The sequence below is a fragment of the Apus apus genome, chromosome 2 (assembly GCF_020740795.1).
Source record: "Apus apus isolate bApuApu2 chromosome 2, bApuApu2.pri.cur, whole genome shotgun sequence".
In the NCBI taxonomy this organism is placed as follows: Eukaryota; Metazoa; Chordata; class Aves; order Apodiformes; family Apodidae; genus Apus; species Apus apus.
Genome location: NC_067283.1, coordinates 87,701,804 through 87,723,829, shown reverse-complemented (window position 1 = coordinate 87,723,829; position 22,026 = coordinate 87,701,804). Strand labels below are relative to the sequence as shown.

Sequence of the window (22,026 nt, the reverse complement as noted above, 5' to 3'; positions counted from 1 at the left end):
AGGGTTTGTGATGCAAAGGAACATTTACTTCTTTAGTGGATGATAAAAGCACCCTTTTTTTTTCCTAGATGTGTGGTTCAGAAATGTGCTTTCTGTAAACAGTTGGTAGCTAACCCTGGAGAGGGTAAGGCACTGACATGGTACTGTACACTTTCTGTTACCAGGTCAGAGGGAATATCAATGCATATGAAAGATAATATATATTACCTTGTACCTGTTAACAGATGAAAACTACATTGTAAGGACTTAATATGGCTTAGTGTATAATATGTATTTAATTTGTTGTCCCTTGTTTTGGGTATGATAAATTTTCCAACAGTCTTCACCATCACCATCAAACTGAGACTTTACCTGCAGGTGATCCACCACAGAGCTCCATGGGGCTCTGGGGTGACAGCAGGTCCCTTTACAAGCAGGTGAAATACAATTTGATGTAAAAGCTTAATTTCAGCTTCAGCAGCAGCAAGATACAGCTGGCAGAAACACCAAAATATCATTTCCCAGATGCTGTTGAGACTGGGTCAAAGTTTGAGTCATAGGACATGGTCAGTTAAGGCAACATCCTTGACTGCTTGAATTACCCATTTAAAAAAAAAAAAGACAAAGAAAAGTAAAAATTAAGAAGCAATTCTGAAAGCACTGTTAACTAGCATTCATTGATTCCTAGTTTTGTCACACAAACTATCTTGTGTGAATTTTCCATGCTACCAATGAATGCTAAAATAAAACTAGGTCGATACAGATATTCCCTATTTACATAGCTTCTTGCTTATAGGAGATGGTCAGAGCCTTGGCCCTGCTATGGCCCTCTTTTACACTCCTACAGCAGTACACTGCTGGGCTCAGTTATGTATTAAAGTTTCCTGGAAGCCAACAGCATGAAACCATACACCTATAATTAAGTGCATACTTGAATGCTTTGTTAAACAAGGAAAGACTGATGAATTGCTGCCTATATAAGTAATGATGAAATAGTAGTAATGTACATTTAAATTGAGATTATGTTGTAAATGTTTTATGCCAGGGATTTATTAGCCATTGATGATAGGAAAGCAGTCTACAGCCAGCCTATGAGGCTACTGGCACATATTGGTGTGGTCAACCATGGCTGAATGTGTCTTGCAAAGGATTAGCAGTGGCCCTAAGAGCCTGGGATTTGCTGATAATGCTCTTCTCTTCAAATAACATGGCAAAAGAAGGGTACTGCTAACCTCAGCTTTCCAGTCTAACACCTATACAATACCAAGTTCAAAGAGGAGGTTCTTTCTCCCCACTAACAAATGAGTCATCTAAGATTAACTTTCCGCCTGCTTGTCAGTTCCTCACCATGACACTATTGGTGTAAGGGCAGCAGCACTGGTACAGTCATGATGCTGGAATTTTAATCACCTCCCCAGTAACTTTGTTGAGAGCAAATTTAAACCACAGTGCTAAAATTATCAGCAACTTCTGATAATCCATCCATATAAGCATCTACTTGTGCTTAGAGGGCTAAAACTGAAGCAGAACTATCACTAGTAAGGAACAGAATGATAACAATCCAGACAGGCTTTCAGTAAATTGCTTATAGTCGTTCCTTCTCAATAATTTAAAAATTTATTTCCCACCACCTCCCCTTACCCTATACAGAAGTATTGCTGGGTGCCTAAAGTGAAATTGGAGATGTGTGCCAGAATTATAGCTGTTGCAGAGCTGAGCATGATGGACCTTAAGATCCTCTGCTGAATGTGTGTCCTTCAGTGGACAAGCACACGCAATAATACACTACTAGAAGTGAGCAAGGCCCACAGAACCAGCAGCCCTATTGAAACAGAGCAGAACATTAAGAAGGCAGGCTGAGGGAGTTGGGGTTCTTCAGCCTTGAGGAAGAGAAGACTCTGGGGGGACCTTACAGTGACCTTCCAATACCTGAAAGGAGCCTACAAAAAAGGTTGGGGAAGACCTGTTCACAAGGGCATGTAACCATAGGACAAGGGGTAATGGTTCTAAGCTAGGAATGGGTAGATTTAGGTTGAACATTAGGGAAAAGTTCTTTAATATGAGGGTGGTGGTTTTGAACTAGGTTGCCTAGAGAGGTGGTGGAGGCCCTACCCCTGGGGACATTCAAGGTCATACCTGACGGGGCTCTGAGCAATCTGTTCTAGTTGGAGATGTCCCTGCCTATTGTAGGGGGGGGGGGTTGGACTAGATTACCTTTATAGGTCCCTTCCAACCCCAGACATTCTATGATTCTGTGATCCTATTAGAGGGATTTGTCCCAAGACTTAACTGGCAATTTCATAATTTTTTTTTTTATTATTTTTTTTTTAAGCAGTGTTAACATGTTTTTTGTTGCCTTTGCTGAGGAGAAGGAACCAGCATAGCATGGCTGCAAATTAGATTGTTGCAAATTCCAGGGGTTTTGTTTTCACAGAAAGTCAAAACCACCTTTAAGTGCATAGAGCAGCTGTCCCACCACACTCTGACAGTAAGCCTGAAATACCTTCAGTTAATTTCTGGCACACAAGCATGGACTTAGATCTCTTCCAAGACAGTCAAAGAATAATGAAAAAGCAACTTTGATGCTACCTGAAACCAAACTATTCAACACACATTGCCTGCATTCCTCAGCTGCAGGCACTGAGCCAGGACATGGAGATAATAATTCAGCCTGCTGATGGGGGAAGGAGACAAGAACTTATGGACCCGAGAAAGCTAAAGTTCTCTGGTCATGAATATCAAGGGAGAATTTAATCTGCAAGGTAGCGATACAGTTGTGTTTCTTCCCCATCCCACACCCATTAGATGCTTGAGATAATTAATATAACCATGGACATGGCGATATTTTTTTTCCTTTTTTCCTTGTCTCCTTTATCTGTTCCATACAGAATCAGGATGTATACCAAGCAAACCACTTCCCTCTCATCTTGCACTGCTTTTCCATCCATGGCTAATACTCCTTGTTTCAAGAGGGCAAACGACCCAGCATAATGCTCAGCCAAGAGTGGAACATTTCACATGGGGGAAAAGTTTGTCCTTATCTTCTTGCTCTCCAAATCTTCATGCTCTGAAAGCTTGAGATTTGATAACCATAATTAACTTACTCCTAGACATCTACCAATATGTACACCAACCCAAGATAAATCAGTTCTTTCAATACTGCAGTACCTGTTCTTTGACTCGATAATTTGCTGCAGCAGTGAAGTTTGTGTATTGTAGAAAAAAAATCTGTAGTGGTTAAAAAAGGGCCATGGAACACTGAGCTCTTTTTCTCCTTGTATTGTAAAAGCTATCAGTGGAAAAAGGGAGAGCAGCAGCATCTCTTCTGCAGTATTCAACAGCAACTTTCTGCAACTCAGCCACTTGAGGAAAAGTTCCTGGAATTTTCTCAGTAATTTTAACTATGGATTCAACTCCACCAATTATGACAACTTTAAAGTTGTTAACAATAGCTAACACACCCTATTCCAGCTGTCGTGTCATACAGATGTATCACAACCAGGTCTACATCACAAGAGCAACAGCAGACCCTGCAGGCCTTAATAAGCTTCCTGAAGTTAGAGAGTCAACAGACTGGAGAATGGTGCATTTGTGGCCTTATCCACCCTATGACCCTTCAGCATGGCACACCAGAAGAACAGGTGTCCTGCTTCCTTTTCAATTTCTAGCAAAGATGGCCTTAAAAGCTGGATATGCACTATACAAATCACTACTCCACAGGAGAAGACCAATCAAAGCAGCACATACTGTAGCCTTCAGCTTTTGCTTCCTTGTATGCAGGGACCTACAATAAATCCCCTGGCAGCAGCTGTCAGACTTTGAGCTCTACGGCTCCTCAGGCCAGAAGACTGGACATTAAGAAGCATTTCTTGAACAAGTGGGTCATCAAACACTGGAATAGGCTTTCTAGAGAGGTGGTCAATGTCCCAAGCCTGTCATCATTTAAGAGGCATCTGGACAATGCCCTTAACAATATGCTTTAACTTCTGGTCTGCCCCAAAGTGGTCAGGCAGTGGGACTAAGAGATCACTCTAGGTCCCTTCAAACTGTTCTCTTCTGTTCTAAGAGGAAAGTCACTCTGAATTGTCCTCCCCTAGTGCTCAGCAAAGTTGAGCGGTGTAGAATGGTGAAAACTGTAGAGAAGAATTTGCATTCATTAATTAGAGAGGCAGAACAAAACAACGCAAAAAGTGGCTCCAAATAATGTCTTGAGAACTGCAACTACAAGACTAAAAAAATCTTCTCTATGGTTGACTCCAATGGCAACACAGGGAGTAATGAGGGTGTCTTTGGTATCTTTGCTTTTAAGAGCATGTATGTTCCAGCAGTAGAAAAGAGTATAAAAATAGTAGAAAAGAAAGAACAGCTCAGTGTGCCCTGGTATCCTGCACAATGTTACATACTGATTTAGAACCTAATATGCAGTCTGTTTATACCCTAAATGCATATGTAATACAAGTAAAATGCATTTAAATAACATGAAAAACACACAAAATGAGAATTTGTGAGTGTCTTACCTTTGACCCAATAAGTGTGTACAGCCATTGGATGGTTTCATTATGATTTATTACTCCATTCATTCCATCAACATAGAGCATAATCTGGCCCAAAGCTATTGTAAAGAAAAGAGATAAAATAAAATCAGACCCTGTGAATACTTTTCATAACCATAAGCATTGCTAGCAATTTTCTATAAGCAGGATTTGCCAGAGATATGGGAGCTCAACTAATGAAAGATATATTGGGCAAGATTGCACTGAACAAAATCTTGGGCCACTGCAGTAAATTTACTGACTACATCTGGATGATAAGTGTGAATTTCATGGAGGGACAAGCACAGGCACTTGTTCCTTCCTTGAAGATGCACCATTTTTTGGCCCCAAAATTTGCAAACAATATTCTACACACTGCTTACTGTCACAAAGGTTGCATGAATGAGCTACAGCACTTTGTATCTTGTGAACCAAGACTTTTGCTATTTGTTTCAGCACCATATAATGTTTGGAATTAGTATATTTGGATTAAATGGACTGTTTCAGCAAATTCCATTAATATAAAATTAAAGCAGGGCAATTAACACCAATAAAGACAGTAAATATTCATCATGGCAAAGTGCCCTCCTGTGAAAGAGTTTTGCATTTTAGTGAGAAAATACAACAAAGGCATGGTTAACAGAGAAGCATCTTTAGTCATTTATTCTAAAGCACTTACAACATTTCAAAACACGCTAGTAAAATAGTTCATAATAGTAATTCCACAGTTTGCAATCCTGATAATATGAGACTTTCAAGAGACAACAGTTATTAAATCTTTTCTGACTGATAAGGACAGACATTTTTCACATGGATTATGAAAAGTGGATTAGCAAAAATCATTTATCATCTTCAAAAGTTTCCACTGTTAGATCTTCTGCTTTATAGCAGGAGATCAAAGCACAGCGGGATGAAAAAGAAATCACTGATGTAACACCTTTCAGCACAGCCTGTTGGAATAACAACTCAATTATCTAATGCACAACCTGATGAGCCCTTAGTACACTGCTTTATGGTGGGGAAAAAAAGGAAAAATCCTCACTGGGTAGGGAAAATTAGGATGTTCTTGGTCTTCCGAACACATTCTGAATGTTTACTAACTTTTGCACAGGCTGTGCACAGTGCAGCATCATTTTCTTCAGGGCAGATTTTCAAAGACCTGAATGTTAGGCAGGCACTTAAGTACCCCTACAGCTAAACAGCCAGCTTCCTTTTTTAATCCCATCTCCTCCTTTTTCCTTTACTCTAGGTGGTTGACTTACAGTTAAAAAAAAAACCCGAGCTGATAATTTTAGGTACTTCTATTCCTTATCTAAGCTGTTAGACCAAACTAGAAACAAAGCCACTCTATGCAGTCAATGAAGATGAAGAAAAAGTAAGCAAGGGGACTGCAGCAAGGAGATAATCTTAGTGAGGCTGTGCTGCTGCTGGGTAAGCCCATCTCTCTCCACTCCTCCTTTTCAGGAAGCCATCAATCACTACCCTTCAAAGACATATGTCTCAGGTGAATAAAATCAGGTGGGAGGGACACAGGCCCAAGTGTTAAGGTAAAATAAAAAACATACACCAGTCAGTAAAAAGAGATAAGATTTACATGGCCTGAATAAATGGCTGCTTTGAAGCATTTTCTTGCAGGTAGAGGAAAGAAGAGAACACTGCTATGCCAGTGGTAATCAGAGAAAGTTCTTAATTCTTGTTTTTACTTCCTTTCAATGCTAAAAAGATTTAGCCTTTGATCAGGATAAGACCCAGTCATAATAAGGTCATCAACCCCCTCCCCCCCTCCCTTTTTTTTTTCCCCCTTAAATTCTTTGGTTGGGGGTGAAAGGATTTGATTTGAATTTGAAACAAATGTGAAACAAATTTTGCTCTTGGTTCACGCTTTCCAAATTAACATAGAAACCAAAGACAGTAAGAAGCCTGCTTTTAAAGGAAAGTCATGCACACAACACAAAATTACTCCACTGCTTTTACTTAAGACCAGTTAGACTGGATGCATAAGTGAGATCTGGGATGCATTAGTCTTCAGCCTCTTAGCTGTGACTCTTCATAACAGCAATAGGTTAAGGCAAATTAGCAGACCTTAGAAAAAAGCCAACAAAAAAGTTTTCAGGATTCCTGACAATTTTCATCAGATACTACTAATCTTGCCCCTGCAACTGCTCCCACAACCTTTTTTTTTCATTATCAATGCTTCTCTAAGTATACGGTAGTATCTATACCTTACCAGCAACAGGTCTTTGGATACAGGAGAGAAATTAGTAATACATGAAAAAAACCCACTTTGGCTGCCATTTGAACAAGAGGCCAGTAAGTTTCAGAGGACAAAGAATCACAAAAGACATAGATGAACACAGGTTTGCTATGGAGTTGTGTTGTCCACATGCAAGTCAGGACTCCAGTAATTATTTGCCACATAACAATTGATCAGCTGCTGACAGTCCTTGGCCTGGAGCTTCGTATTGCTATTTCCTGTCTTCAGGAGTCAGACAAAGGAAAGGATGACACAATAAGCAGGGTAAGACAAAACAGGCAGGACTGAAGTGAAACTAGCCTTCATTATGATGAAGAGTAGGCTAGGGAGAATCTGTATGACCTTTTTGCAAAGCTGCTGCTTTATAAATTCTTGGGAAAACAAGTCCACAAGATGACCTAAAAGAAGAATGTTGGGTTTCATACCATGTCAAGTGTCTGTGAGCAACAAGGCTGGTGAAAGGACTAGAGGGAAAGTCTTATAGGGATAGGCTGAGGGAGCTGGGGCTGTTTAGCCTGGAGGAGACCCAGGGGGGACCTTATCACTCTCTTCAACTACATGAAGGGAAGTTGTAGTCAGGTGGGGACTGGGCTCTTTTTCCAGGCAACTATCAACAAGACAAGAGGGCATGGCCTCAAGCTGCTTCACGGGAGGTTTAGTTTGGATATTAGGAAGTAATTCCTCACACTGAGGGTGATTAGACATTGGAATGGATTTCCCAGGGCAGTGGTGGAGGCACCGTCCCTGGAGGTGTTCAAGGAAAGGCTGGATGTGGCACTTAGTGCCATGGTCTAGCTGATGTGGTGGTGTTAGGTCATAGGCTGGACTTCATCTTAAAGGTCTCTTCCAGCCTTGGTAATTCTGTGATTATGTGATTCTGTGCTGAGGAAGGAAAGGTAAACACTTAATAACCACACAAAAAGTTGGCAAAACGGAAGAGGCCACGAAAAGTGCTTGTGTAATAGCAGGCTGGCAGACTGGAGGTTCTCCAGCTCTCCCAGGGCTTGGATCTGGCTATGTAGGGCACCGAATGGCTGCAGAGCACTCTGCACCATTTTATACTCTGCAGCTTTTCTACCCAACTAATAGCCTACCTCCCAGCTAGATCATCATCTGCTGAAATGGCCACAGCTACAGCATGAACTGCTCATGCACACCGCCCTGCATGTGGGCGTCTGCATCCGTGCACAGCCCAGCACCAACATGCAGGGCCTCACCAAGAAGGACATGCTAATGGGCAAGGCAATCTGAGGTTCTCTGGAAGGCCAATCTAGTCCAAAATAATTTAAGTTCTTACTTGTACGTGCCTTCAACCGAAGTCCTCTTTTTTTCACTGAAAAATGAGGAGGCTATTTAATCCATTTAATCCCATCTCTCAGCTCTCAGCTAACTGGAATTCTTTTTGGAAGTATATCAACAACCTACTTGCATTAGGAAAGCTTGCTGTTGTGCAACAGGGGACTGGGAGATGGGGCTTTAAATACAGAGCAGACTTAATTTGGAATTTCTTTGTTCCCACTACCCTTGTCAAACCCTTAATCTTATGTCAAAGTAGTGTGTGACCTTACCCATAGCTATTTTCAAGTGGAAAACTGCTGGATTTCTTAGGAAAGGCTCAGGCTAGAAAAAGACATACCAGCCAGAACCTTCATAAATTTCTGTGAAATAAGAGGTTTAAGAAAGCCTCTAAAAACTTGTCAGTATTGGCACTGATACTCTCCTGGGATCTTTCCTATATAAAGTTATAAGACCAAAAGGCAAAAACTCTAGCATAAACCATCATCACAATGAACATCACTTTAAGTAATTTTTTTCCCATCCAGAGTGTCAAAAGTTTCAAAGCCATTTCTTGCCCCCACACCTGCTTCTCTCATTTGCTCTGTCTGCTTTGTATTTTATCACAAGATTAACTTAGAGAAAACAGCAGCACTGAATGAGCAGAAACACTATTTCTTACAGTTTCCTGTGAGTCAAACCCCTATTTATCACTTCAAGAAATATGGCAGGGATACATCTTGTAATTGCAAGTGTTTCCATCAGCAGAAGCAAAACATATAAGGTGAAGCAGGCCAAAGCCTTAGGCTTCAGTTCTAGAGAAAGCTTCTGGCCCAAGTTTATGAGGCATAACCAACAGCCATGGTGCACGTGGCACGCTGTGTACAGCAATGGGTGAGCATGAATGACAGACAGACTGTGATGAAACTAATGGGGAAGAACCAGATGTTAAAAGGCATCTTTCACTTTGCTAGTTAAAATCTTATCATCCTCAATGAGGAATTAAGAATCTGTGCAACTGCCTTCCTTCCATCTGAAGAAAAGATTACTAGCTCACGTACCCTATTGCTGGGCCCCAAAGTCATACTCCATCAAACGAAACATCCCGATTAAGAACAAAATTTCAGCATATGTCTAGTGAGGGATTCCAAGAGGGAGATAATGAAGTTATCCAGTATTCTATCACACTAGGTGATAATTCTTATGAAAAAATAGCAAACTCAAATGTCTTTCTCTCTGTTTCCTCACTAGAGAGAGTTAAGAACTCAGCTACCAAGTGGCACTGCCCTAAACACAAGAAGTTCAGCTCAGCTCAGCCCTGGCATGCTGGATGTCCGCAGCTTTGCTTTTGCTTGTGGCACATTCCCATCAACAGTGATGGCACATGCATCCTCAGGGAAGACCTTATAGTCTCCGTAATATCCAAGGATATTGGATAGTGATGAGAAATCATAATCCCTGATGAGAAATGTTTGTTAAACACAACTTTTGTACCATCCAGCTACTTGAAAATGAACAAAATTAGCAGAGCTCCTTCCTTGTAAGAGATGACATCAGATAAAATTAGATGACCTGGCCTCTCCACTGCTTCTGAAAATGATCTTACAAAGCAGCACCGTCCCAAGCCTTATGACTCGCACTTACTCCACAGGGCTAGAACCAGCTAAAAATTTCAGGTTTGGGGCTTTGTTTGTTTTGCTTTTTGCTCTGTTACTATTCATATGGGTTGGTTTTAGCTTCAGTGCAAAATCTGCTGGTTTTATACCTAATCCCATTTCTTTACTCTTCTTTTTACCCTCTGTTAATTTATTTCCATTATCACACACATCATGGTTGAAATATGCTAAGAAATTAATTTTCAGAACTCCCATATTAACCATGTACTGACCTTGTATTAATTGTATTAACCAAGAACTGAACTTCTCCCAAAAAAAACCCCTATCACAGGACTAATGTTATAAACTAAAAACTGCAAACACAGTTCTGTACAGATGTAAATGTGTTATGTTGCTCATGTACAGAAGTTCTTATGCTAGCCAACAGTATTTACAGTCTAGATTTTAGTCTTGCACAGAACTTTAATAGATCCACCATCCCACCCCCAGAACCACAGTCACAGTCTGCTTTCAAGGTGAAGAATGAGGCTCATAAATGCTCTGTGGTCCCTGCGCCTGTTATATTGCTGAGGTGTTATCAACCACTGGTTTCCAAGAACCAAAAATGCTTGCCTTTGTGGATCATTTCTGAGTCATCAAGGCCTCAAAACTTTGACAAGTTTTCCCAAACTCTTGATCTATTGAAGCTCTGTTCCGAGTCTCCAGTTGGCAGCCTGTTTTCATGTAGTAATCAGAAATAAAAGAGCATTCCTTTGCTTAGCAGCCCCTGGGGTTCACCTAAGGTTATTGTTAAAGGCAGACAATTAGGTAGAATGGAATAATAATAACAACTCACATCTAAAAGTCTCTCCATTGTGCCAGGAATGTCAGTTATAAATCTCCTCCAGTATTTCCTGTGGATGGTGGAAACTATTGCTAGGCTGTACTATTTAAGAACACAGCATTGAGCATGGAGTTTTAATAGACTGAAATAATAAGTGTCAAAATACGCTTGTGTTGTCTCTTTAGAATTAAAATAATGGCACAAGAAATTTTTTACCTGCAAGCGAAGAAAGGATTTTGGTTTCTTGGTGGGGTTGACCTTGATTTTTAAATAAGATGTACTTTTAAGGGAAGTTACAGCATGCCTTTGTTGTACCTGCTTGGTTATAACCACCGCCAGCAATGTACGTTTCAGGACGTAAGCATGCTGCAGAAAACCATGTAAGAGGAGTGAGGAGAAATGCAGCCCTTTCCCAAGGGATGGCCCACACATGGCAAGTCCAGGACCATAGAAAGCTCTTACAGAGGAATTTTCTCCTCTTCATGTTGTCTCCACCACCCTTTTCCTCCGGTGTTTCTCCCTTTAGAAAACAGCATGCAGCAAGGTCAAAGGACATAAGGCAGCTTTAATCAGCTCAAGTGTTTGAATAAATACTGGGCCTTTATACATGCCACACAACACCTGCGGTGGTGCACAAGCCCTACTGTAGCCAAAGGACTGCATCAGAATTGCACCTCTTCCAACATTTCTTGTGTGGTATTTCTCACAATTTGCCTGACTGCAAAGAAAGAGCAGATTCTCACTTGACTCTCTCAGCAGTTATTTTGCTGAATGCATTTTTACATGAACTGAAATCTAGCTTATGTATATGCATTATAAAAGCTTTGCACAATTAGTCATAATTGTTTTAATAATTATTTTATGTTGCAGCCGTCACATTTTAAATGCACTATATTCCAGCATGCTTTACAAAATGAGTAACACCAAAGTACAATATGGGTAAAGCCTATATAGCAAAAGGTAAAAACACCTCCTCATTAAAAAGAAATATGTAATTAAAGTATCTTATTAACAAATGAGCTAGTCTACTCCAGTATTAGACCACTGTTTTGCCAGCTGACTAAAAGCATAAAAGTATGGAAAAACAGGAAAGCAAGGAAAAAGGAAAGAATTAAGGAAGAAAGGAAGACAGGAGAAGGGAAAAGACAAAATAAAATAAAATAAAGTTAATCAGTTTATTTTAAAAGATGACCATTCATTCTTGGTGCTTCATGAAGGAAAGCTCCTGTGGAAAAAGACAATGTGTGGTAGCCCTGAATTAAGATGACGTGATAATGTATGAATACATAGAACTGAATTAAGGCACCTGCTTCTTCATGGAATCAGTATAGGCTGTAACAATTAATCATGTTCTTCCAACCTGCGTACAAAGTTACATATTTCTCTTAAGAATTTAGATTTCCAGAGTTTTAAAGGATTTTCTGAGGAGACTTCCAGATTGGCCTGCAGAATTTCTTTTCTCAAGGAGCAGGATGCAATGGTGAGTTTGCCAGAAAGCTTTTCTTGTGAGGTGAAGTGATGAATTCTGGAAGAACACCATGCCAGTGAAGGACACTATCCATGGAAATACTCAAGAATTAACTCCAATGGGCTTATGCATAACTCCCAGCTGTGGTTTCCTGCAGTGAGTACTGATTCTGCTTCAAAAGATAAGTAATTTAGTTTTAGGGCAGAAATTAAGAATCTTTTATAAGAGTTAGGTGTCTTCTCTCATCTCCAATAACATAGTTCACATGTCTACTTCAGAGAAGACTCACCTTTAAACATATTTTAAACTTTCAGATTTATCATACTTAGGCATCCAAGCTCTTTTCAACAGCAGTGAAAGTGAATCAGTGAATCATAGGTTGGATGAGGTGGGACGGCACCTCTGAAGACTGCCTAGTCCAACCCCTGCTCAAAACAGGGGAATCTAGAGCAGGTTGTTTAGGACTCTGTTCAGTTGGGAATTGAATATATCTCCAGGGGTGGAAACTGTGCAGTCTCTCTTGGCAACCTTAGTGCTCAGTCACTCTCACATGTTTTTTGTTTTGTTTTAAGTTTAAATCAAATTTCCTATATTTTAGCTAGTGTGCATGTCTTGCCTCCTGTTCTTTCATTATGCACCACTGAAGTCTGGCCTTTACTCTCTCCAATCACAGAGTTAGTCCCATAATATTGAAATTGAATTAAACTTAATTTAAATTGAAGATTTATCCATAGATAAGAAACAGTGACTGCACTGAGCTAGAAGCCAGAAAAGGAAATGGACCTTAAATTTAGGATTAAATCAGGGAAACTTAGCAAGACTCTCCAGTTAAGAAGTGATACCTTAGCCCTTCTATTTGGGAGCTAATTGAGTAATTTAGTCTGGCAATGTACTAGATGTGATGGATTTCAAGGCCTTTGCCTCTCCATTAATCATCATGAAAGTAAGCCTTCTGTCTGTGTAAACAATACTAATCCTGACTTTGAAGGTACAAAGAGGGAAACACAAACCAACTTTTGCAGAATGGAAAAGATAATTTCTGCAGCTCCCTTTCTTGAACCCCTCAGACACCTATTTACCCTGCACAAAGAAAGGTCCCACAGGTGCTAGCTGTCTTTTATCAATCATTATCAATTACACACAGCACATCAGTTTGGAATTCCAACATCTCCTTCACATGGCAAAAAGCTAAGCCTTGAGAATGAACTCAGCGTTTGGACTAGGAAACACCACAGAGTCAGATATGAGGCTGGAAAAAAAAAAAGAAACTGAGATTCAGTCTTAGCAAAACCACCTTATTTTGATTGGCAGACTCTGTGTGCCATTGCAGTTAGGGCAGAGAAAACTGTGAGAGAATACAAAAAACTTTTTTTTTTTTTTTCTATTATATGCCAATAGAATCTTTGTTGCTTGCAGTCAGGCACTTTTGAGGTGATTATGAAAAAACCCCACACTGTGTCGGGTTTCCTACCCTATTTAGAAAGGAAACAGAATCAAGGGGTAACACAGCTGTGCTGATTAACAACTAAACTAACACTGGAGCTGAAAAAGGACATACAGAAGGGTAAAAGTGTCCACATACCAACAGCTTTTCTTGTTAATACAACAGTAAACCTTCCAGAGTGAAACTGTCAGTTTTGAAGTGAACAAATGACAGATTCTCACTGACTGCTTTTTCTAGCTCTTCCATTTTTTTTGGAAAAAACACCCCACATTTCCTAATATTTACATTTTTCCTAAACAAAATTGAAGATCCCTAGGAAGCAAAAAGAGGAAACACAAGAATTCCCAGCATTATCATATAATAAGAGGAATAAAATAAAAAAAGGTAAATTCCTGTGCAAGTAGAAACTCCAAACATTGCTCTACCCTGTGGACTTCAGTGCAGCTTTTGTAAAGCACAAACATTGATCAATGATCTTTTGTTGTCATGTAGTAACGTTTGTGCGACCCTGAGTGCTAAAATTTCCCAACATTGCAATTCCATGATTTTATGCTCAACTTCATTCTCCAAGGCGTTATGCTGAGCAGGTAAACATAGGCCTAGCTTAGCATCCTGAAATAACAGCATTGCAGCTGGTAAGGTAGCTAAATACACTGAAGCTACACTTTGGCAGGGAGGCTTACAGAGAGTCAGAGCCATTTCAGTGGGCATGTGAAGTTACTTCTGCTACTCAAAACCCAAAAGCTAGTTTCCAAAATCCATATATTGTGGCATATTCTCAATAAGCATGGAGTTCTAAAAATAAGACACACTATATTCTTGAAGAACAGAATGCAAAAAAAGAAAGATGAATGACAATCAATGAAAATAGTGATCCCACCATCAGTGTTTCACATCACTTCCCACAGAGGGCTCTGCAGGCAACAGTGTGCTGCCACAAGTAATACTCAGTAGCCTTCCAGTTTTCAGTAGAATTCAAACACTGTTTATTCTAGCTGTTAGCAGAAGGTATGCTTGGGGAATACCATGGAAGTGCCACAATGAGAACAAAAAATGCATGTAAATGTCTTCAGCTATATCCTTTCTATATGAAGCTGGCTTTTAATTCCCACATAGTTTCTTCACCTGGTAAGGTATTCCAAACTGTTCCCTTTTCCCCAAAAACAGGGACCGTGTATGAAAATGTCTCACAATGGAAGAAGAAATGTCATTTTAAGAAGCACTATAAGATACCTCAAGTATTTCCCAATACTTGTCATTAAAGTGAGAACAGCTGAAGGATTTTAGAGAAGCCTGAAAGTTCCTAAGAAGGACGGCATTGGCTTTCTTCATCAGAATAGACAGGAATGCAACAAGTGAACAGACAGCACAGAATTATTAAGATAATTTGGGGGAGCAGTTTTTGAAATGCTAGTGGAAAAAACTGAAAGCAGCTCTGCTTTTTAAACATCTTTTTCCATATAAACTTAAAATTTTTTCAATGCTTTTGCCCCCCTGGCATTGGCTCATGACACCAACTGATTCAAAGGTCACTGTAGAGGAGCACAGAAAGTCACATTTTTCCTGTCAACCTGTATTCCAAACCATCCAAAATATTTTATTTCCTCACCTGTTAAGGAAGGATTGACTCAAGAGAGGATAAATAAGTATTCACACTATGCTTTAAGTTCAGCAACTAAATAAAAATAGTTATTAAATTAAGTGGGAGAAGAAAGTGCGTCTGCTCAAAGCAAAGACTGGAACTCTCACAGTGTCCCACACTCTTCCCCATAGTGTGCTGGCTACAAAAGATTCAAATCAAACAGCCTGAAAATAAAAGCTGATTGCATCAAGATCTTTGTGTCTTTGTCTACCAAGGGATGCAGCCCAACATCTAGTGACTTTAAGAAAAAAATGCATATCCTTCTGAGTATATCCTTCAAATTTTCTTAATTTTAATTATACTGTGACAGATGCTGCAACTGAATTCCTGATACACTTTTCACAGTTATTGCTCTTCAGCATGCTCAGCCCGTCTCTAACATTTCAGATACAGTCCGCCCTGCAGTAATGTGCGTGCCATCAAAGAATTCCCTTTCATCTCCTGAATTTATGCTTGTTAGAGCAAATTAATGAAAGACTCTATTCTTTAAGTACTGGCTAAACAAAGCCAAAGTCAGCACTAGAAAGCAAACTGATACAACACTTCATTAAATGTGCTTTTTATTCTTTTTGTTTCAAGTATGTCTGCTGCTATGTGAAATTTAGGGTTATATGGTCTCCTTTCAAATTTCTCAGTAAAGAATGTGCTCAAGTCACAAGTTCATCTCTCCCATTTGAAGTGGACTTCCCATGAGAAAAAGGTGCAGGGAAGAGACATCATTACAAATCCCTTTAAGTACAGAGCTCACACTCTTCCAAAATATTGATTGAAAATGCTGTTTTGTGTCTCTGCTCATTCATCTCAGATAAAGAGCAAAGATTCCTTCCAAATGAACTGTAATTCTCTTCTAATCCCTCTATTCTTTTTTCTTCCCCTTCAGCATGGTGAGAGTGAGAACTCTTTTGAATACTGAATCCCATCTTATTACAGCAATTCTTAAGAGAAACATAGCAAAATCATCTTCATCAGTGTCATGTTCAGACTGTTCTCCTCTCTGAATGAATGTAGACAGGTGAATAGCTAAGCAGAATGCACACCACTTTCATTGTTTTACACTTCTCAAAATTCTCAGGCAAAGACAAATTTACAAAAATACATTACATTCGAATTTCAGTTTGACAGGAAGTTTACAGAATTATGCTTTTCCCTTTATTTCCTTACCATATAAAAAATGAATAAAAGAGATTCAGAAGAAAAGAAAAATACTTGGGACTGTAATCTTCATTTCACCTAAAAATGTGAGGTCTGTCATTGGTGACTACTGTGTGGTGGCAGGAAGAGAAAAAACTGGCTGAACATGAAGATCAAGGTGGTGGATTTATCCAAGTTCTCACAGTCTACATTTCTTATTTACTGGCAACTATGTAAATGAGAAATGCAGTTGAACAATCATATTTTCTTTCCCAAAACATTTTTTGGTAATTTTATTCCATTTTGTTGATATTATTATAATTCAGTGACCACAGCATTAACGGCAATAATAATTTTCAGCAGGAAATTCTTTAGTGTGAAGGTAGCGGGACACTGGAACAGGCTGCCCAGAGAAGCTGAGGAAGCTCCATCCCTGTAAGTGTTCAAGGGCAGGTTGGATGGGGCTCTGAGCAGTCTGACCCAGTGGGAGGTGTCCCTGCCCATGCAGGGGGGGTTGAAACTCAATGATCTTTAAGGTCCCAACTCCAACTATTCTATGGTAATCCTCAGTATGAATGCTAGCATGTTTCTATGACTGTATTATTAATCAGCACTCCATTAGAGGGACTTACACAACACTGTAATCCCTGGATAACACTAACCTTGAAGACGCTGGTGAAGAGGCTCTCTGGAGGCAGCAAAGTTTAACAGCTCCTTGCGTTAGACAGTCCAGATCAAGGTTGCTAAGGTTTGCTCTATAAGCAATAAACTTGGGCTCCACATAGAAGCAGATAAATTACTTCCAGACCCAAACTAGTCCTGTAAGTATCACAGACACTTCTGTACAACACTACTTCAGTAACTGATGTGGACTGAACCCAAACCATCTGTGCATAACCAGCATAGACAACTATTCATCTAAGGCATAGTTAATCCACAATGAAAATAAATTCACCATGGGTAATTAATGATTTCTAAGTACTTAGAAGTTAAAAGAACATGAAGCATACACAATTCAAGCATGTGAAATTCAAGAAATGGCAGAATAAAGATTCCGGTAGGAAACTTCATTCAGCCTATATCACGCACAAACTTCACTACATCAAAATTAATTCCAAGAAACATTATTTCAGAGCTTTGGAGTACTACTTCATTCAAAGCAAGTACTGGAAAATACTGTCTAAAAAGCACTTTCTCCGTGTGTGGTCCTAGGAACTGTTTAGTGCAAACCTCCTGTGAAGACAGAATATTTCATTTCCTGAAGGACTTTCTATAATGTTCATCAACATACTGAGTGATTCACAGGTCTCAATACATTGTCTGCATAGCACACTGATGAAGTAAAGAAATTATTCTGTTCTGTTCTGCAGAGAACTCGGAGCTTTCACTAGCTCTGGATGTCACATCTGAGATACGTGACAATCTAATTTTTGAGAAAACTTTTTGACATAATAATACTTCAATTATATGCAGAAGAGATGCAACAGAGCATTCAGCTTTCTGCAGTATGCGAGCCCTTCAGAAAACAAGGAACACCAGTGAACAGGGAACATACTAACACTTTCTTACAAGTTGGTTGTAATTACTTACCTATCAAGTACACGACATCTTAATACTATTGCAGATGTTCAGTTAAAATCTCTCTCCCCCCCATGTCAGAAGCCTTAAAAACAGTAACATCATCATGCATTTTTTCCCCTGAACGTTGAGGGAAAGCCTTATTTCGAAGAAAACATGGATTTACACACATTGTGTTCCTTTTTAATTTTTTTATTTTTTTTTTTTACGCTGGTATGCTTGTTTCATTAAAAAAGAAAAGGGAGGGGGGAGGTGTTAAAAAATCCCACATCATGCCCAAGTGGAATGAAACTGCTATATTCATCACAGAGTTTTTAGCCATATAACAGAATAAATACTTCCTTTATTAATGGTTTATGCACTTTATAGCAAAACAATAAACAAATCTACAAACTATCTCTGTTTTATAATAGCGAGCCACATTGTCAGAAATTGGTTCATCAAACATGATTTAAAAAGTTCAGGCCATCATTGCAACACCACCTGAAGTTTGAAGAAGCAGGAGTTATTTCAGATGGACAGTAATTTGAGTTGATGCATCCAGGGGCACTTCGCAGAAAAAAAGAGTTTTGACAACCCCAAGCTAAATCCTACATTCCACAAAACACCAACAATCAACCACCACCCCATAGCTTTGTCATCCTCTGACCTATTCTGCATTTTTGGGAAAACTCTTTATTCCTGTTTCCTCAATAGCAGCACTGATAAAATATCACTTAAGTCCAAAACTTTCTTACCACCTGACCAAACTCTTAAAGAGCGAAGAGCATCAGTTCTTCGCATGCTCTGACCAGGGAAGATTATGAGATGGGGAGAGACAACAAATCTCTGAACTGTTCCTCTAGGCTGTTGCTCCTACAGCCTCCCAGTTGCTCTGGAAGGTCATCTTTAGCTCCAAGCATCTGTTCATCAAACATGTCACCTTTTCAGGGGGGTTGGTACCCTTATGTCTGGGAGAATGCTGAAAGCAGCACTGCTAACCCTTTGATCATCATTGCCATCCAGAACAACTTCAGCTTGTAAAATGAAAAGTTACCAAAACAATCGGTGTAAATCATTTATTTGTGTCTACACAAACTGAAAAAGTGGGTGTATAGTGTCTTCAGTATAAACAGTCTTTGCTCTTCACAAAACAGTTGCTACAACCTGTAGGGCTATTTATTTTGTTTCATAGTGGTAACAGGGAATTAATTTTCACTAATCTTCACTAAACTTTCTGATTACTCAAGGCAGAAGGGTATACTTTCATGTTTCATACAGTACAAATAATAGAAAAGTTAATAATTAAATGAAATACCTGAGTTGCTTTATGTGTGAACAAAATAAACTGGAACAAAAAAATACTCATTTTGATTTACTGCTTAATTGAAAGAAATGTATGCTAGCAAAAAGTGCAAAAGCAACAGAAAAGCCTAAAAGCCAGTAGCTCACATTTTGTGGTCAAAAAGCAGAAAAAAAAATGTAAACAGTAGTTATCAGTTAAATAAGGACAGCTGCTTCCTACTGTGTAAAAAAATCTCAAAGAGCTTTACAAAATCAACACTGCAGTAATACAGTGGATTTAAACCTGTAAAAAATTATTTGACAATCATTACACAGTAAATGTTACTAAATTGTTTTAGATCTTCCCAAGATGATCTTGAGACACCAAATACTACTCTGTGGACTTCTGAGAGCTCCGTGTTTGCCTATCAGCTCGGGAGTGAGCTGCAAACTCGGTTACTTAAGTAAGTTGCCTAAGACGTACCCAATTCATGTGACTTTACAAAAAGAAATAAAATATAAAGTGGAATAAAATATAAAGAGAAAAAAATCAACATTGCTGGTACAGGCACTAAAAAAATAAAGTCTGTTCTTTCCCACCTTCCTGAAACTCATTTCAAATTTAACATACAGAAAGGCTCAGAGCCAGAATGCTTATCCAAAAGATATAAATCTCAAGACAAAGTCTCCAGACAAAACCTTCCAACTCTTCCTTGTAGTTCTTTTCAGCAGGGAAGGCTAGGAGAAAGCTCTCTTTTCCCACCAAATCTTCAATCAATCTTTCCCTACCACATCTTCCTTTAGAAGAATTACTGTCCTTCCTTGCAATGAGCTTATTAAATGAAACGGGAATGGAAACCAGCCCCTAAACCTGCAATGAACCCTACAGCTACAAGGTACCTCACACCGCTTCTGCGACCGCCTCTGAGAAAGACCCAATTAATTCTCTTATTCCCCTTCTGAATTCCTGAGCGGGGTCAGAGGGAGGGAATGGCATTTACCACCACTCAACCTACTTCAGGCAGCTGGTCCAGCTTATAATGTAAACATGGTAACACCTTGGGAAGGTCACTCAGAGGAATGGTAGCATTAGTAATGCAATTAATTTGCATTGATCAGATGCATATTGCCCTTTTCCTTTACTTTCCTCCCTTCCTTCCCCCACCTTGTAGAAGGAGTTTTTACTTGTTCTCTGAAACAAAATTTTCAGAAGGTGAGAGATGGGATTTTCTTGAACACTGAGAATATCTTCGTTTTTTGGGATGATTTCCAACATATTTTATTTATCTGTTGCCAAAAGAAACACTTTATAGTTTTCTCATTAGTCAAAGGGCTTTAAGAACATGCCTGAAGGAAATGATCCAGCTAACAAAACAAGCAAAACCTCTCCATGCACTTCACATGCTCCATGAAAAGCGGCCACTTCATGGAAACAGCACCTGTAGAGCTAATTCTCCAACTTGAGGTGTGTTTACCATCTCCTTAAAAAATCCTTAATCAGAAATGCACACTGGAAAGTTGCAGATTCTCCATGTCCTTCTATCTTTTGACCACTAAAAAGTGAAATTCAAGGAAAAGGAAAAAAAAAATGTACATGTTTAAACTCATGAGATCCAATGGTCACATTTCACTTCTTTGAGGGTTTAATTACATGACATTTCATAAAGCTGGAGAGTAAAATGCAAAACAGAGACATAACGAGGTACCAGAGGCCCAGGTGGATTGCCAAGGTCACACTGAGCTTGCCTGCCCTCAGAGCCCTCGACTGCTACAAGCTGAAATCAGATATTGCTGTGTTTACCTCCGCTGTCTTCTTTGACCACCTTTTTTCTTAAATCTGGCCTGCCAACTTTAACAAACCTTCCGTATACAGCATACACTGTACACATTCCTCATCTAATTTACATGAAGTGTATAGAGTTTGTAGAATGAAGAACTCAAAAGGCTAGCTATATTTTATTCTCTATGTGATGAGCTGTCATGGTGCTTTCTTCTTGCACCTTTTATACTGTGTGTTTCCTTGCACAACCAATCACAAATGCTCTGGGGATCTAGCAAGACCTATGCAAAGAATTGTGCTTTTCAAATAGGATATTTCTTTTAGTTTTCCAACCCCACCTACATTAGGACCTACAATTATAATTAAGAAAATAAATTTCAGAGAGCTATAAGATTAGGAAATGCAGATTAAATACATGATTGCTTTGTAAATAACTTCTTCCAGGTAATTTCTACAATCCAGCAATGCTGTTTCTTTTCTCCTTGCATCTTGCAGTAACGCATACTTGATTTGGGGTATGTTTGTGCACAAAATTTTGCTTATAAATATACATCACGTATACAGATGCATATCTGCAGATAAACATATCTCACTATATGTATCTGCATGTACACATCACTCTCTCAAAATTAAAATCTTACAGTATCTTAAAAAAAAAACATGGCCACTTCATGATAAGTGCTTTCATGTGTGTATAATTAGTTTTGAAAAGGATTGCTGTTTATTTGTACAAGATTTTTCAAATAACGTTTTCAAAGTCTAGACCATCACAGTGATTTCAGAATCCTATTTTTACAGCAAAATTCATTATGCAAACAGCAGATGGCATCGCCTCATTTAGGGTCCAAGATAATGATGTATGTGGAGAGAAAAGTTGATGTTTCACGCCAATTTCACCACTGGTTCCTACTACAGCATCGTTTCAGTAGCTGCAGAGGGACATCCTAGAAATCTCAGGAGAATAGTATTTCTAAACCTAGCCTTTCCCTGCCAACCTAGAAATACTTCCCTCCCTTTGCTTTCCCACTTCAATGAGGTTTATAAAAGTTACATTTAAACCCCTGTTTATGACTACTAAGCATTTAGTGAAAGAACAATGGTTCTGCTGCTTTCATGTTCAGAGTTTCCATGCAAGGCATCTTTACAGCCTGAAGAGCAGAAAGTCAATCCAACGAAAGTCACAACTAATGTTATCACTCTTAGGGAATATAAAAAAAAAAAAAAAGAAAAAAAGAAAAGAA

At 39.1% G+C, this 22,026-nt stretch overlaps 1 protein-coding gene across 11 annotated transcripts in view; it reads right to left on the bottom strand.

Moving 5' to 3' along the window:
• FHOD3 (formin homology 2 domain containing 3) overlaps positions 1–22,026 on the bottom strand; it is a 383,220-nt gene that overhangs the window by 157,250 nt on the left and 203,944 nt on the right. For all 11 annotated transcript variants that reach the window (XM_051610566.1, XM_051610567.1, XM_051610573.1 and 8 more), the window contains one exon: positions 4,497–4,591. In XM_051610566.1, the coding sequence (XP_051466526.1) occupies positions 4,497–4,591 (95 nt within the window). The remainder of the gene's footprint in view (positions 1–4,496; positions 4,592–22,026) is intronic.